General features: G+C 39.2%; 1 protein-coding gene across 1 annotated transcript in view; it reads left to right on the top strand.

Annotated features, from left to right (window-relative positions):
• Positions 1-17,318, top strand: part of DMGDH (dimethylglycine dehydrogenase) — a 68,225-nt gene that overhangs the window by 405 nt on the left and 50,502 nt on the right. The window contains exons 2-5 of the mRNA XM_049648588.1: positions 785-959; positions 10,185-10,283; positions 11,757-11,921; positions 14,583-14,787. Coding sequence (XP_049504545.1) covers positions 785-959; positions 10,185-10,283; positions 11,757-11,921; positions 14,583-14,787 — 644 coding nt within the window. The remainder of the gene's footprint in view (positions 1-784; positions 960-10,184; positions 10,284-11,756; positions 11,922-14,582; positions 14,788-17,318) is intronic.

Raw genomic sequence — 17,318 nt, 5'->3', positions numbered from 1 at the left:
CCCCCATCTCCCAGTCAACTTGTTAACAGTGTCTTCTGTATTTTTCCAGAGATTGTCTATGTGTAAGCAAACATAGGAAGATATATATATATATATATATATATGTATATGTATATATATATATGATATATATATATATATATATGTATATCTTCCTATGTTATATAGAGATATATATTCCTCTTTGCCTTACTTACACCTTGCTTTTTACAACGTGTCCTGGAGAGGCCCACGATCCTGCTAGGTAGAAAGTCACGCAAATAAATATATGAGACCACTGAGCAGTAACTATAAAATTAGAGGAGGCTGTACGTGGTGAGGAAGTTAAACGAAGAAGAACATTTTACTCCGTCTGGCTCTCCGCAGCCTGGAAAGCATTGGATGGAGGAGATGATCCAAGACTTATAGGAGCTAAAGTTCATAATAATGGTTTTTCAGGGAATAGAATGATTATGTGTGTTCTCCAAGTAGACTGAAAAAAAAAACTACTCTTTAACTCTTTTGGGAAAAAAAAATAGAAGTCATGTTCAATTCTTTAGCTATATTTGTTATCTACAATGGACCAGAATTATATGGAAGGGGTTTCAAAGTCCTCCTCTTTCCTCCCTTAACCAGGTTGCTTCAATCAGGGTTTAGATGCCCCAATGACTAAATCAGCGCTATGCAACCCTCACGGGCACTGTTAAAATACTAGAGAAAAAAGGAGAAGAAACAGGAAACAAGTCAGAAAAACTACAGCTGCCATAGCCTAATAAAACTACCATTTACAAAAATTGTCTTCCAGAGAGGAAAACGCACCTTTGTCTGCGGAAACAAGATGGAAAGACAGAGCAGAAACTGTGATAATTGGAGGTGGCTGCATTGGTGTGAGTCTGGCTTATCACCTGGCCAAAGCAGGGATGAAGGATGTGGTCCTCCTGGAAAAATCAGAGCTCACTGCTGGATCTACCTGGCATGCAGTAAGAAAAGCCCCTCCACACCTTTTGGGATGAGCACTGGGTGTTGTATGGAAACCAATTTGACAATAAATTTCAAAAAAAAAAAAAAAAAGAAAGAAAGAAAATCCCCTCCAAACCGTCACCTGCCCTGAAGTGTGTAAACCAGTGCAATCAACTTTCTTCCCATCACAACTCCCCACTTCGAGCTCTTTAGAGTGAGTGTCCCTTCAATAGTGTTGGAAAGTGCAATTTCAGTTTAGTGATCAAAATATATAATATTTTTATCTTGAGCCTATAGCTTCTGGATTCACTCCTGGCTCTGCCATTTTCTACCCATATGACTTTTGGTCAGTTTCCATTTCCTGATGTGCAGAAAGGAAATATTAACAGTACCTCGCTGACAGGGTTGTGATGAAGATTGAGTTAATATGTGTAAAGGTATTAAACACATGGTAAACGTTTAGCAAATGTTAGCTTTTGTCTGGAAGGATGTAGCTGGATGATTGCACATATAGCCAGAGACCTGCACTAAATTCCCCTCACCTGGGTTTTGTGGTCTTTTTAGTTTCATTTATGATTTTAATGCTGCACTGTGAGACAACAGCTTGGTGTCATGAGGCTGAGAACTGTGAGGGCTGAGAACATGTGATGTTGCTTTTGTGTTGTAAATTAACACGCAGCCTCTTCCGTTGGGCAGACTTAATAATACAAATAATTATTCCAGCACTACACAATAATTGGGCTTAAATGGAAAGTTACTCAGGTGAATGAAGTGACTGACACTGCTCTCATAGCATTATGCCATATCAATGATTTCTGAAGTCAGTTAAGGAAGAGAGAGGAAGTTTTTGTGACTGTCGGTACACATTTCTTTTGGAGAAGGAATTGGGCAGTGTTAGCCACTGCTCACCGTCCCTTTCTGTTGTGAGTTTTCCTCTGCTAAGTCAGGAGGAAATGCTGCTTTCCAGGGACTTTAGAATCTAGAGCCTGCTCAAGGTTTGGGGGGTGTTAAGCACTGAAAGGGCTGCCTATGTCCTGTTGAGATCAGGGGAAACCGCAGCCCAGACTTAAGCCCACCTGGCCACTGGGTCCTGTGGTCTCAGAGTCAGACTACACTTATGGTTGGATGGAAGCTCCTAGAAAAGTCACACCAAGCCCAGTTCCTCTTCCCTGTCTCCTTTCCCTCCAGTCCCCTCATTTCTGGGTCTGAGAGGGAGGTCCAGGCACCTGGTCCTCCCTGAATGTAATTTCAGAGCCTTTACAGGCATACTGTCTCTTGTTTCACCCTGTCCCTCAACTCACTTCCTCCTACCTGGAGAGAGGGGTCTGCGAAGCCACCAAAACTCCGGGCCCTTCTCCCCTCCCCGAACTAGACTTTCTATTCAGGCTTCACATTATCACGCAAAAAGAAGCCTGAATTTCTCCTGTAGTTCTCCTGGCACTTCTCCTTCGTGGACAGTCACTCAGCCTTTCAACAAATACTCACTGAGAGCCTATATTGTGTCAGACCAGCCCCGGTCTGAGAGGTGGGGACACAGCAGTGAATAAAGCTAAGTCCCTGCCCTCATGGAGCCACATTCTGGTGTGCTAAACAGAAAACAAACAATGCCTGGGAGTAATCGGTGCCTCGAAGAAGAGTAAACTGGGGTAGAGGGGTGAAGGAGTCAGGAGGCTACCTTGAGGAGGTGACATCTCAGCAGAGACCAGCAAGAAGGGAATGAGGTGCTGGTGACGCTGTCCAGCAAAGAGCATGTAGGCAGAGGGAAATTTAAGCAAGTGGAGATATCTTGAGAGGGAGGCTTATATCCTTTTAATACTTCTGGGTTGTTAAACAGGGCATACACCTTAATATTTTAATTACTTATTTGGTCATTTAAATTTCATTGATTTGATGTGACCTACATTTTAGAATAGATTACTGGATTCCCTGCATTATTACTTCTTAGACATTTCATGAATGAAAAAAAAAAAAAAGCAACATACTCAACCTAAGTTTTTTGGAGAAAAGTGGGCAAAGTTTTTAAGATGATAGCTTCTGGTTAAATGTTAACTGTGCCAAATATGTCTTCTTTAACCAGAGAGCTATCAGAGTGAGTGGAAAAGGCATTCTCCTGCTTTGTGCACAAGGTTTACGCTATGGTTTACAAAATGAGATTCATGCAGTGCGAGCTCAAGATGGACTTGGGCATCAGAAGCCAGGTTATTTGGCCCACTGGGAATAAAGGAAAAGGAAAGAGGGTTGCCCTGGGAAGTCGGTCCCGGGACCTTTTGCAAGTCAGGGAAGCCTACCTGTGAGGAACAACATGAAGAAATTCTACATATTGGGAATTTTTAACATAGAAATATTTGGAGCAGATATGAGAATGTAGAAGTTTGGGGAACCAGCTAAGGGAGCAGACTACAAAAATCAAGGCAGCCTCACTGAAGTATAACATGTACTTAAGGTTTATATCTGCAAAGTGCAGGAATCAAGTGCTTAGTGAGGAAGGCACAGCTTGCAAAGTGAATATTAAAAATGGAGTCACACTGGGGCGCCTGGGTGGGTCAGTGGGTTACGGCACCGACTCTTGATTTAGTGTCGGGTCATGATCTCACAGTTCGTGGGATCGAGCCCCAAGTTGGGCTCTGTGCTGACAGTGCAGAGCCTGCTTGGTATTCTTTCTCCCTCTCTCTTTGTCCCTCTTTGTCACTCTCTTGTGCTCATGCTCTCTTTCTTTCCCTCTCTCTCTCAAGATAAATAAACACTTTAAAATAAAATAGGGGCACCTGGGTGGCTCAGTTGGTTAAGTGTCCCACTTCCGTTCAAGTCAGGATCTCACAGCTCATGAGTTCGAACCCTGCATAGGGCTCTGTGCTGACAGCTCAGAGCCTGGAGCCTGCTTCGGATTCTGTGTCTCCCTCCTTCTCTGCCCCTCCCCCGCTCATGCTCTGTCTCCCTCTCTCTCTGCCCCTCCCCCGCCCATGCTCTCTCTCTCTCTCTCTCTCTCTCTTAAAAATAAATAAACATTAAAAATAAAATAAAATAAAAATGGGGTCACAAATCTAAAAACCCTGAGGTTTTGCCATATTTTAACAACACTGCTTTGTCAGCAGGTAACACTACTACCAATGTAGAGCATTTCATGTAGGATGGACAGAAAGGGGAGAAGATGGAGCGAGAGGCAGCTTTGGAGCATGGGATCCCCAGGAGAGGCAGCCCTTGGGGATGGTGCCAACATGAATGTTTTGGAGAACTGAGGACTGAAGATCTAAAGATGCAGGATGATCTTTTTGGGGTGTGGGAAGACAATATTGGAACTTTCTGTTTATTTTTATCTACAAATGTAAGAAAGGGAGGAAGCTTTACTAGTCTTTATAAATAGCCTTTACCTTTGATGCAGGTGACATACTGGGTATGATTTCAAGGCTGGCTAAAAGAAAGGTTGGCACACCACGACAGAGGCAGCCTCGTACTTTCTTTTGTCTTTCGTCTACCTTGACATACTGCAGATCACGTGCTATAGGACATCATCGTTGCAATGCATTTTATATAGACAGGGCTTTGAGACAGGGCTTTAAATAATAGAATTTGTGATGAAAGGAAGAGGGAATGAACTGGAAGGTGTTGTGCTCCATGGAGGTTTGTTGTTTACTCATGCAGTAATTAAAAGGGTTAGTGAAACAAAGTTTTTCTTTTACAAAAAGGCCAGTGTTTTAAATTTGGCGACCTTTATAGTGATTCAGATGGCTACCAGTCATTAGGAGATACATATAAAAAATACCACATAGCAGACACATACAAGACAATAAATGCAATCTATGCTTTCAAAGTAAAGCTGATGGTATAGGTGAGAAATGACTGCTTTTTGCAAAATAGTCCTGTTGGAAAGGGTACATTTTGAAAAGGAATATTTGGAAATGTTGGTATCATCAATAGATTTTCTGGTCAAAATGATATGCATCATGTAGAAAAACTCTCATATATACAAGAGATAAATTTTTTAATGTATCTAAAATTTTCCCAAATGGTGAGTTTAAGTGGGGTTTGTACCCATTTATTTAAAATATAAAAACGTGGGGCACCTGGGTGGCTCAGTCTGTTGAGCGGTTCCTGGTTTCCGCTCAGTACGATCCCAGGGCTGTGGGATTGAAGGCACGTGCTGAGCGTGGGACCTGCGTGAGATTCTCTCTCTCTTCCTCTGCCTCTCTCCCCTGCTTGTGTGCTCTCTCTCTTTCTCAACAAAACAAAACAAAACAAAACAAAACAAACAGAAAAACCCAATACCTTCCAATTTGCTTATAACAACTGATAGACAAGAGAACATGAAATGTTAATAGTCAAGTTTCAAAAGAAACCTTTGTGTGAGTGGTGATTGGGGTGGAGGAAGTGGTGTCAGGATGCACAGAGTACAGCCCAGAGAGTCTCCTTTTCCCAGGAGACTCTACAAAGTAGACCTTTGCATCATTGCCGGGTAGCGTCTTCAGCCATCAGAGCCATTCAAACCAGTCTCAAAATAGAACAAACCTAGGATTAGGCATTCAAGTTGCTGTTTTACCAAGGTTCATCCTGTATATATTTTAGTAGCAAAGCATGTTAGTGACTTAGATTTACTAAAATATTAATAAGTAAGTTGACTATTCAAAAGCTTTTCCATATAATAAATTTTAAAAACTCAAAACCTTTCTTAAATAAGCAAATTTTTAAAATGTGAAAGCTTTTCTACACGATAAATAAAATGAAAATTATTTACAATATTTAATTCATTTCAAGTTGTCTTTGTATGTTTTATGATCTCTGTTAATATAGTATAATACATACTTACATATCACGTGGAACAAAGATATACACGTATTTTAGTGGGTATGCTTAAACTTAAAAAAACAAATTTTTAATGGTTATTTATTTTTGAGAGGGAGAGAGTGCGAGCAGGGGAGGGACAGAGAGAGAGGGAGACACAGAATTCGAAGCAGGCTCCAGGCTCTGAGCTGTCAGAACAGAGCCCAACGTGGGGCTGGAACTCATGAACTGGGAGATCATGACCTGAGCCAAAGTTGGATGCTTAACCGACTGAGCCACCCAGACGCCCCTGCTTAAACATTTTTTTATTTTACGTGGGTGCATGGAGATGGCTTGAGGTCAGTCACTGGGCTTTTTGAGGTTGTAGAGGTTCACGAAAGAGCAGAAAGGATTATTAAATACATAGAGCATCATTGGCTTTAGTGACAGTTGATGGTTTTCTAATGCCATGTTTCCTTTCATATTCATTCACTGTTAGCCTACTGTAAGGAAGAGATTTTTCTTCTCCCTATTTATTTGCGTATGTATTTATTTAATCAACAAGGATTCATAATTCTTATTTTATTCAAAGAGTTATAGTTCCTAATGATTATTCATGTCTCTGTTTCATCTTTCCTCTTTTATTTTCTCTTCCAACAATAATCATTTTCTTTCCTCAAATAAAAGGTAAGCCCCTTCCTGTCCTCCTTATAGACTTGTGGCTATTCTAGCACCTTCTCTTCTCTCAGTTCTTAGGTCTTTCTCTAAATGCTCTGGCACTTAATCATGTGCTCTTGATTTCATTGTTTGGTACATGAAAGTTTCAAGACTTCAGTCAGGCCATAACATCTTGAAGGATAAGAACAATGTTTTCTTCTTCAAAATTCCCATTTAATATATCCTTGCTGAAGCCCAGAACACAAACACATTGTACCCTTCTTACATTCCATGTCATAGGATTGGCGCATAAATTAACAATAAATACCACGCATGATACTACATTCAGATATCTTACATTAGGGCACCTGGGTGGCTCAATTAGTTGAGCATCCAACTCTTGGTTTTAGCTCATGTCATGATCCCAGGGTTGTGGGATCAAGCCCCATGTCAGACCCTGTTTGGGGCTTGAAATTCTCTCCCCCTCCAACTCGAATGCTCGTTCTCTGTCTCTAAGAAAAAAAAAATCTTACAATAAAAAGCACAGATATATTTGACCCCAGATTTTATTACTCATTAATTAATTAATTAATTAATTTTGGGGTTTTATTAAAAAAGTTTTTTTATTCTCAAGTTAGTTAATGTATGGTGTAGTCTTGGCTTCAGGAGAAGAACCCAGCGATTCACCACTTACATATATTACCCAGTGCTCATCCCAACAAGTACCCTCCTTAATGCCCATCACCCATTTACCCCACCTCACACCCTCGCACCCCCATCAACCCTCAGTTTGTTCTCTGTATTTAAGAGTCTCTTATGGTTTGCCTCCCTCTCTGTTTTTATCTTATTTTTCCTTCCCTTCCCCTATGATCATCTGTTAAGTTTCCCAAATTCTACATATGAGTGAAATCATGATATCTGTCTTTCTCTGACTGATTTGTTTCACTTAGCATCATACCCTCCAGTTCCATCCACATTGTTGCAAATGGCAAGATTTCATTCTTTTTCATTGCTGAGTAGTATTGCATTGTATATATATACCACATCATCTTAATCCATTCATCAATTGATGGACATTTGGGCTCTTTCCATAATTTGGCTTTTGTTGGTAGCACTACTATAAACATTGGGGTGCATGTGCCCCTTCAGATCAACATTTTTGTATCCTTTGGATAAATTCCTAGTAATGCAATTGCTGTGACCCCAGATTTTAAACACAGATTAAAAGAGAAAAGCTAGCTGATAAAAAATACAGGGTACAAAAACATTAGTAAAGGGACTCCTAGCTGGCTCAGTCAGTGGAGCATGCGATCCTTGATCTCAGGGTTATGAGTTCGAGCCCCACGTTGGGTGTAGAGATTACTTTAAAAAATAAAATCTTTAAAAAAAATAAGTATAATTTTTATACCTGAGAAACAAATTAAGCCCAGCACTTACTTCTGACTGTCTTAGCAGCAAGGAAGTGAAGGGAGTAGGAGTTGTTCGGTAGAAATAAGTATACCATTTTAGTAAGAGTGACTAACTTTTCCTTAACTAGGAATTCTAGAAGAATTTGTTCCCTAAATAAAGTTCATTGGGCTAAATGTCTTGAATAACAATTTTGCAAAAATTAACCCATGTGACTCTTTCCAATGCAAGATTATTAATTTATAATTCTATGAAGATAGCCTTCTGGGTGGGGAAGAAGGGGACTGATGTAGTGTAGATATACAATTTTTTGGTGGTCTGGTTTACCCCAGGTTAAGCTCAGAGGATCTTGAGTATATGGTGAATGGAACCCTACACCACTGCTTATGAATATCATTGTTTTCAACTGACAGGAGATATACGGAAGACATATCTAGCAGACACCCGAAGGTTAGGGAGTCTCCATTAATGATCTGGAAAGTCTTGTATTCAAATGAGATAGCTGAGCATGTAACGGAGACTGGAATATTTGAGAGTGAAAGAGCCTGACTTGCACTTCCGTTAGAATGGCACTTGGCTGTGAGAGCACCTTGAAGCTCAGCCAGGATCTTTCTCAAGAAAACAAAAACAAACAACAAACAAACAAACAAAAAGCTGTGCATATGTTCAGATGTATGAACAAGTATTTAATAGAAGCCCCACGGTTCTGGCCCATAAAGGATGATTAATGAACTATCAATGGGGTGCTTTTGAGTTCAGGAGAACCAAATAACCTACCACTATCATAGAAAAACCTTATAAATCCTTCCTAAACAGATTTTATTTTGAACAGACTGTGTTCTGATGAGCTTTCCAGGATAAATTAGCTGCAAAATGGGGCCCCAGATACTTAATTGAGAGAACCTGCTTCATATAATTGCTTAGAATTCTTTTTTTGGATACTACATTGCATTTGCCAGAATTAATAAAAGGGTTTTGGCATGCTACTATTTAAATATTTTTTGTGACTGTAATTCATAAGGATTTTTTTCAGCAAATATTTGTGGCGTATAATCAATGTTTATCACACAGGTTAACCTTCAACAAAAGTCTGTTCACCATTTATCCAGGCTCTAATTCTCAGGAATTTTCCAATTCTTTTGAATTTTCTTTTCCAATTTTCTTGAATTTTGGAAATTTCGGGAAAGGGAACAGGAGGGCTGTTCCATTTAAGGGAATGGCGGGGATTGGGTCAAGGAAAACTTTGCCAGTCCATGTTCCTTCTCCTCATGGGAACACACATGATTTGCTGGTTTGGGTCCATGTTATATACCCCCCTCCCCATATTCTTCTTAGCAGCATATATTACTAAGCCTCTCCTCTAAATCATCCCATTTCTGAATCTGCAAACACTCTTTCCTTAGTAACTTTTAGGGACTTAAAATATATGTTCATTGGCTGACTCTCACATTACTTATATGGTTCAGATTGGTTCTCATAACTCTACCATGAGTTTTATGCCCCGGTGTGCTCAAACTGGAGCTGATGTGTTCTCATGTCAAAGAGCTGGCTCGTGCTTCTCAGTTTCTTGCCAGCAATAAATTACTGCTTAACAGATAAAGTACTAAAACTTAGAGAATGTTGTTGGCAAGGATATGGACAAAAGCGAACCCTTGTGCACTATTGGTGGGAATGTAAATTTGTATAGCCACTGTAGAAAACAGTATGGAGGTTCCTCAAAAAATTAAAAATGGAAATGTCATATGATCCAATAATTCCACTACTAGGTATTTACCCCAAGAAAACAAAAACACTGATTTGAAAAGATACATGCACTCTTATATTTATTGCAGCATAATTTGCAATAGCCAAGATACAGAAGGGTGATGTATATATATATACACACATATACATACAGTGGAATATTAAGCAGCCATAAAAAAGGATGAGATCTTGCCATTTGTGACAACATGGATCGACCTAGAGGGTACTATACTAAGTGAAACAAGTCAAATGGAGAGAGACAAATACCATGTGGTTTCACTTATGGGTGGAATTTAAAAAAGAAAACAAATGAGTAAAAAGACAAAAAGCAGAAACAGATCCACAAATGCACAAACTGATGGTTGCCAGAGAGGGCAGGAGTAGGGGGAGGGCAAAAGGGGTGAAAGGGGTGAAAGGGAGTGAGAGATACAAGCTTCCAGATTATGGAATAAGACGTGGGGATAAAAGGTACAGTGTGAGGAATATAGTAAACAGTACTGTAATAGTGTTACGTCGTGACAGATGGTGGCTACACTTGTGATGAGCAGAGCAGAATGTATAGAGTTGTGGAATCTCGATGTACACCTGAAACTAATGTAACACTGTGTGTCAACTATACCCAAATAAAAAAATTAGAGAATGACAGTTTTTTTTTAAGTATTATCTCTCCTTCTCGTTTTAAGGCAGGTTTAACAACTTACTTTCATCCTGGAATAAACTTGAAGAAGATACATTATGCTAGCATCAAACTTTATGAGAAATTGGAAGAGGAAACTGGACAGGTAAATGTATTTAACTTGAAATTTCTTTTAGGTCGATTTCTCAGAAATGTGTAAGATTTCTGAAGAATTTGGACATATTATCATGTGTGTAGTGACATTAATGGCATGTGAAATGTTTAATGTGGTAGAGAAATCTAACGAATGTGTAAGGTAAGAACCCCTCGAGTTTGCTCTGTTTTTGGTTTAATTTCTTGAAGTACATTTCCCATGCAGTTCACCACTCTTCTTGATTTTTTAAATAAGGAAAGGATAAAAAGCAGCTTTCAAAAATATCTTTCATCAGTTACTATATCTAGAAACTCAGAAATCAGAGTATTTCAGCAACTGGATTACAAAGGATCTGATAGCCGTGCCTGAAGATTGTCACACAGCTTTGAAAAGTACTTCACTAAAAGCCCCTCACTTTTATTTTTATCTCTTCTCATGCTTACATTAGTATTCTCAAAATAAAGTCACAGGCAAACACTACCCATAGGCTAAGATGGAAGTTTACTTACATTTTTCATGCTATTTTTCCTTGCCTAAAACTATCAGAGGGCCCACAGCCAAAAGCCAGAGGGGGAGAGTCTTCATCAAGTGAACCCTGCTTGCCTTTCCAACGTTTTCCCTTGCCACTCTTTGCTATGCTCATACGCTTCAGTTAATCTTAATTACATATAGCTCTGGAATGTGCTGGGCTCTCTGCCTGAAACAACATTTTCTCTGGCCCCATCTCAACACTCACCCTTTACCCTTCCCTGAGGTCACCCCCTTTGAGAAGCTGTCTTTGACTTCCCCCACCCACCAGTCAGGACAGCTAAGGGCACTTCTCTTGGTTCTAACAACATACGTATGTTCTTACAACGTTCCTTTAACACGAATCTCTCCCTCCTGCCCCCTGCCCCTCCCTGTTGTGGCATTTGCTTTACTGGTTGATCTTCCCTTGGGACTATGAAAAACTTGAGGGCAAGGAGAAGATCTTTTATTTCTGTAACCTAGGGCCTAGCTGAGTCCTTGGCCAACTGAAGGACATCAAGAACTGTCGCATGAATGTTGTTTTCACTTCACATGAGATCTCATCACTGCAACATTCTGATTCTTTACATTCCTTCCTCAAATCCTTTGTCTTTCTCTTTGTCACATAGTTTTCTTTTACTCTGTACATGAACACTATCCCGTGTTATTATAATTGTGCTTTCAGCTGTCTGCCTTCCCCTGTAGACCATAAACTCCATGCAGGCAGGGTCTTTGCTTCTTGTTTCTAACAGCATCTCTGTGGCTTAGCATGGGGTCTGACACAGAGGAGACAATTAGTAAATAGTTGCTGAATGAGCGTCTTTTTGTAAGAGGCAACTATTTGATACAGTTATCTCTTGCACGGCATAGACCATCTCTTTTCTTACACACTTGCGTTTTCATTGTGCGGAAGGAGAACCATGTTTGAATGCCAAATAATGATTTATGTATGTGTTTGTCTTGGCATTATTGTCACAGGTGGTGGGGTTCCATCAGCCAGGGAGTATCAGAATCGCTACCACTCCTGTAAGGGTAGATGAATTTAAATATCAGATGACTCGGACTGGCTGGCATGCAACAGAGCAGTATATTATTGAGCCTGAAAAAATTCAAGAGATGTTTCCGCTACTCAACATGAATAAGGTATTTATCTTAAGGGTGTTTTCGCCATCCATTAACTTGAATTAAGAGTAGAAAAAGTTACTTTAAGAAGCTTATTAAAGGTAGAAAAACTTTGTGCACACGTCTTGAATGGTGAAATCAGATGGTTAATGCTAGAATTTGGGTACGTAACAAGGTGGGCTACTACGTATGCCAAATTAAATAAAAAAGTAATGAAAAAATGTTTTCTACCTGGGACAACTCACGAGACATTTTCAATACCTTTTTATTACTATGTCCCCCAGACCTAGGGGTTTCCATACATAAGCTTCTGTTGAGAACTTCAGAGAAAACAATGACCTGGTATGATAAATATATAGAGAGAAAGGTTGTCTTATTGAAACTTTTTACAAAATCGAATTTAGAGGTGCCATGCGATGTTGCTCTATAAATATCTTCTAGCTCATAACTGTACTGCCAATAGGCTCCATACCAGATATTTATCTGGTTTTAACCATTTTTTTTTGTTTTGCTAGTCAATACTCCCATTCGAATAGTAAGAATGGCTAACACTGTATTACATAACACTATGGCACAGATTTATGTACCAGGTACTACTATGCTAAGCTTTTCATAGGCATAATTTTATTAATATTCACAATAATATTATACAGTATCTATTATTACTAAACAGGAAACTACAGTGTAGATAGTTTACATAATGGAGCCAAGCTCATCCAGCTAGAAAGAGCTGGAGCAGAGACTTGAAGCCAGGCTCTCAGACTCCCTTGTACTCACTACTCAAGTATACCACCAGGTGAGGCTGTCGAGGAACATAGAGGCTTAAAGTTTCTCCCTAGTGACTGCCTGTAACATCTTTGAACTGTAGCAGCACCTTGTATCACTGAGGGGGTGCTGGGGCTGTCTGCCCTCCTGACTCTTTATAGGCTGCTGGCACTCTCTTGTCTATAGTTTTGTGTGATGACAGCGTGGTGGCAGAGTGATGTCGCGTTGCATCGTCTGCATTGAAATTCCACCCATGTAAGAATATGTTATATGTGTTTATATGTCACCCTCGGAGTGCTTTGCTGGAAGACCTCACCGTCACAGTGTTTTCTCAAAGGTATTGGACAATGGAAATACGTGGGAAGAGTATTCTCTGGGTCTGGGGCAGGGTGCCAAATCAAATAAATACAGGATTACTTCAATGAGGACATATCCATTATAAAATACCAACATGACATTTGGAAGTCTACAGTAATATGAATTCCATTAAAATCAAAACAAGTCTCTTGCACTAAAACTATAACAAGAGATTGGATTAGTATAATCAAAAGCTACCCACAAAGAAAAGATTAGGCCCAGATGGCTTCACTAGTAAATTCCACTAGACATTTAAAGAAGAATTAGTACTAATCCTTCACAAATGTTTCCAAAAATAGAAGAGAAAACTTCCCAACTCCTTCCATGAGGCCACTATTACCCTGATACCAAAACCAGACAAAGACATGACAAGAAAAGAAGGACATATTGTGAATATCGGTGCAACAGTCCTTAAGAAAATACTAGCAAACTGAATTCAGCAACATTTAGAAAGGATGATGCAGCACGACCAAGTGGAATTTATGCCATGGTTGCAGGGTTGATTTAACATCTGAAAATCGATCAATGTAATATGCTACATTAATAGAATAAAGGACAAACATGCACGATCATTTCAATAGATGCAGAAAAGACTCTTGACAAAAGCTCCTTGTTTGGTGCTCAGTAGATTTCTGTTGAATGGATGAGACCTAAGTATAATACTGCACAGTGTTCCTTCTATCAACTCGGTTCATCAGACTGTCATTCTTCTTTGTTTCCACATGGTACCCAGACTGAAGTTCTAGCATAGCATAGGTATTCAGGTATTAAGCTGTTGAATGACTAAATCAAGTATACATTTTCCTGACACTTACATATATTTAACAAGTGAATTTATTAACAGTATTAAACAATTCAATATAAATAATTGATCAGTTAGTATTAGATTAACTGAAAATGTTAGAAACCAAAATGATAATGCTTAGACAAGATAGAAGATAATTTCTCTTTCAGTAAGGCAGTGCAGGATTTGAATGATGGCTATTTTCCACAAAGACTTCAGGAACCCAGTCACCTTCTAGATCATTGCTGTTATTCCTAGGGTGTGATTCTTGTGTTCTTATTCCAAGATGGCAGCTAGAGCTCCAGCTGTCATGTCTGCATTCCAGACAATGGGATTGAGGAAGGGCAAAGAAGAAAGGACAAACGGCATATGCCAGTGGCTTTAAAAAAATAAATAATTCATGAAAGCTGCCACATGATGCTTTCATTTATATTTCATTGACCAAAACTTAGTAATACTTTTAGCTACCAGTTGGAACTAATAACTGCCAACTATTGGAAACTGTTCTTAGTGGCCATGTGTCTACATAAACATTCAGTTTACATTGCCATGAGGGTTGGGGGTGAGAATGGATGTTGGAGACAATTGCAAACCTCTATTAAGTAGCCTGTCTACTTAACATTCAGTGTGAATCCTGTCCTAGTTTGAGATTTGATAAAGGGAAAAGAAGTACAGATTGATCAATCTGATGCCATGATACACTTTTACAGTCCAGTTTTACACAGAATAATGGATATGTATTTGTTTAAATATTGACTCTTTTATGATCGATTTAGATTTTAGCTGGACTGTATAATCCTGGAGATGGTCACATTGATCCTTACTCTCTAACTATGGCCCTAGCTGCTGGGGCTAGGAAATATGGTGCCCTTTTAAAGTATCCTGCCCCGGTGACTTCTCTGATACCCAGGTCAGATGGAACATGGGATGTTGAAACACCACAGGGATCTATGAGAGCGAATAGAATTGTGAATGCTGCAGGTAAGCATTATATATATAATTCAATATATGTGTAATTAGTAGGTTTTTTTCAAGTGGCAAAGAAATAAGATATTTGGCCATAGAGTAATATCTAATATTTTACATTACGTACATTGTTAGGGAACACTGTAACATTCCCAAGGTGAACATTTTGTCTGTTTCTAAGCTACAAAGCCCTCCCTCCATCACTTTGCTTTTGGTGTATGAGATGCCACCCTGTCCTTGGTTACCCATAGAAAGTTGGTGTTCTTCTCCATTCTCTGTTTTCTTCTGCTCCAGATCATCTTTTGCTAATGATGCTGCTTTTTCTATGTTCACTCATTCTTTATTCTAATAGCCAAAGTCTAGTGTTCAAATTCGTGAGCATCCTTTTGTTCTCAGTTTACTTTTGGGAGCAGATCTGATCATTTGTGTGCTCTCTCATCCTTTTCTGATTCATTGACTTCAGTCAAAAAATGTTTAACTCTTTTCCTTTCAGAACATTATTAAATCTATTTCATAACCTTGATTTTTTACATTGTTCTGTTACAATTTAGACTCAGATTAGTGAAGTCAAAAGGGATATTTGAGTTAATCTCACAACCCACCCATTTTTCCACTGTGGAGACCAAGTTCCAGAAATGTCATGTTACTTGGCAAAGCAACAGAGTTATGTTGGGGCCAGGTTTTGGACCTGAGTCTTTTGATTCCTGAGTTAATACACTTTCCAACAGGTCATTTACCTGTGAAGTCATTTTCAATTATCAGACATACAAAAGTAAGCTCTTGTGCAAAGGAAAATGCTTATGCAGTCTGAACTGGACTAATAATTTGTATTTACCTGTAGTTCATAGTGGTTAATTTAAAACCCAAAGTAAGCAAGAGCCAGTAACTGATTTTCTTGTGGTCTGTTCTTGGAGTCATTACTTAAATTATAAAATGAAACCAATCTTTATTATTTATCAGATCAAATTATATTTAAGAGTTTAAGTTAGTATTTTTGAATTTTTCTAATGCATGCCCTCCATTTGAAAAGCATAAAAATCTTATGCTTTCTTTAATATGATTTGAAATTCAAAATAATGTAAAAGGACTTGCCTACACAGTAAAAGCAAAGGAACAAAACATTGCTTTGTTTTTGAGCTTTGCCTCCCACCCCACCCCACCCCAATCCCTATCTGGTAACCCATCACCATCCTTGGGCATCACTGATCTAAATTTTGTGAGAAGATCTAAGGCAATGAAATCATTCATATTTTCTTCTGCATGTAGCAAGGATTGCTTGTAATCTTGGAACTTTATGGTCTCACAAAATTATTGTCTAAATCCATCAGACTGTTTTTATAGTGATAGCAAATGAAACAGATGAAACACACTCTGACCTCCATACCAGACATCACTAATTGATCACTGCACTTATTTCAGATGGGCTTGGGCGTGTTCTCCCATGTCTCTCAACACAGTGCTTCAGGCAGCCACACACTCCCAACTGATATTTTGAGAAATAATGTAGAAGAACTTAATTTAACATATTTTTTGATGTTTTCCTAAGATGGTAAGCTTTTATTTACATAATTCATTGCCACTGTAATACATTTTTCTTTTTTTTTTAATGTTTATTTATTTATTTTTGAGAGAGAGAGAGAGAATGCAAGCTGGGGAGGGGCAGAGAGAGAAGGAGACACAGAATCTGAAGCAGGCTCCAAGCTCTGAGCTGTCAGCACAGAGCCTGATGTGGGGCTTGAACTCACAGACCACGAGATCATGACCTGAGTCGAAGTCAGATGCTTAACAGACTGAGCCACCCAGGCACTCCTGTAATAAATTTTTTCTAAACCATAAACTGTGAGGAATAAGGAATCACTGAAGATAAAGATAGAATAATTCTCAAAGACATCTGACCTAAACCCAGGGCAGTGGTTACCAGGTGAAGTTTTCCATGCAACTGTGAAATCTTGTGTGGTTGAGTGGGGGAGGGCTATGGCAGGAGGTCCTGGAGTACAGCTTTTCTGGTGCCGGCCTGGGAAAGAAATCCCTGGAATTAGGTTGATAGTGTGGCCCTGCATTTACTGCTCCATGGGACCTAATTTTCTCCAGCCTGGATTGTTCTCCAGGATGCCCTTCTTTGTTCTTTCTTCCGGAGGCGTTTTACCTGGCCACATCTACTCCCTCTTGCATCCTCAGGTTTTGGTAAGCCAAGCAGCTGCTTCTTGAAAATTGTGTGAAGAACTGTGCTGTCTCAATGTTCAATTCTTTATCTCATGCATATCGTATCTCTGGCCCATAATCTTGTTTTTTTTTTGTTTGTTTGTTTGTTTTCTTCCTCGACCTCTTCTCTTCCACTGGGTAAAAGTTACTGGAGAAAATCTAACTGATTGCATATTTGTAGTCCATGGAAGGTGTAGAGAAGTGTGTGTTTAATTATTTGTAAGTCTGCTTAAAAAAAAAAAAAACACCTTATTTGCAGTATAGAAGGTAAGCCTCAGTAACTGAGGGCAAAGGTTTGGGTATGCTCGCTTCTAGAACTGAAATTAACAGAGATCAGTTTTATG

The sequence above is a fragment of the Panthera uncia genome (assembly GCF_023721935.1).
Source record: "Panthera uncia isolate 11264 chromosome A1 unlocalized genomic scaffold, Puncia_PCG_1.0 HiC_scaffold_17, whole genome shotgun sequence".
Classification (NCBI taxonomy): Eukaryota; Metazoa; Chordata; class Mammalia; order Carnivora; family Felidae; genus Panthera; species Panthera uncia.
Note: the sequence above shows the minus strand (reverse complement) of the source record. Positions and strands in the feature narration are given on the sequence as shown.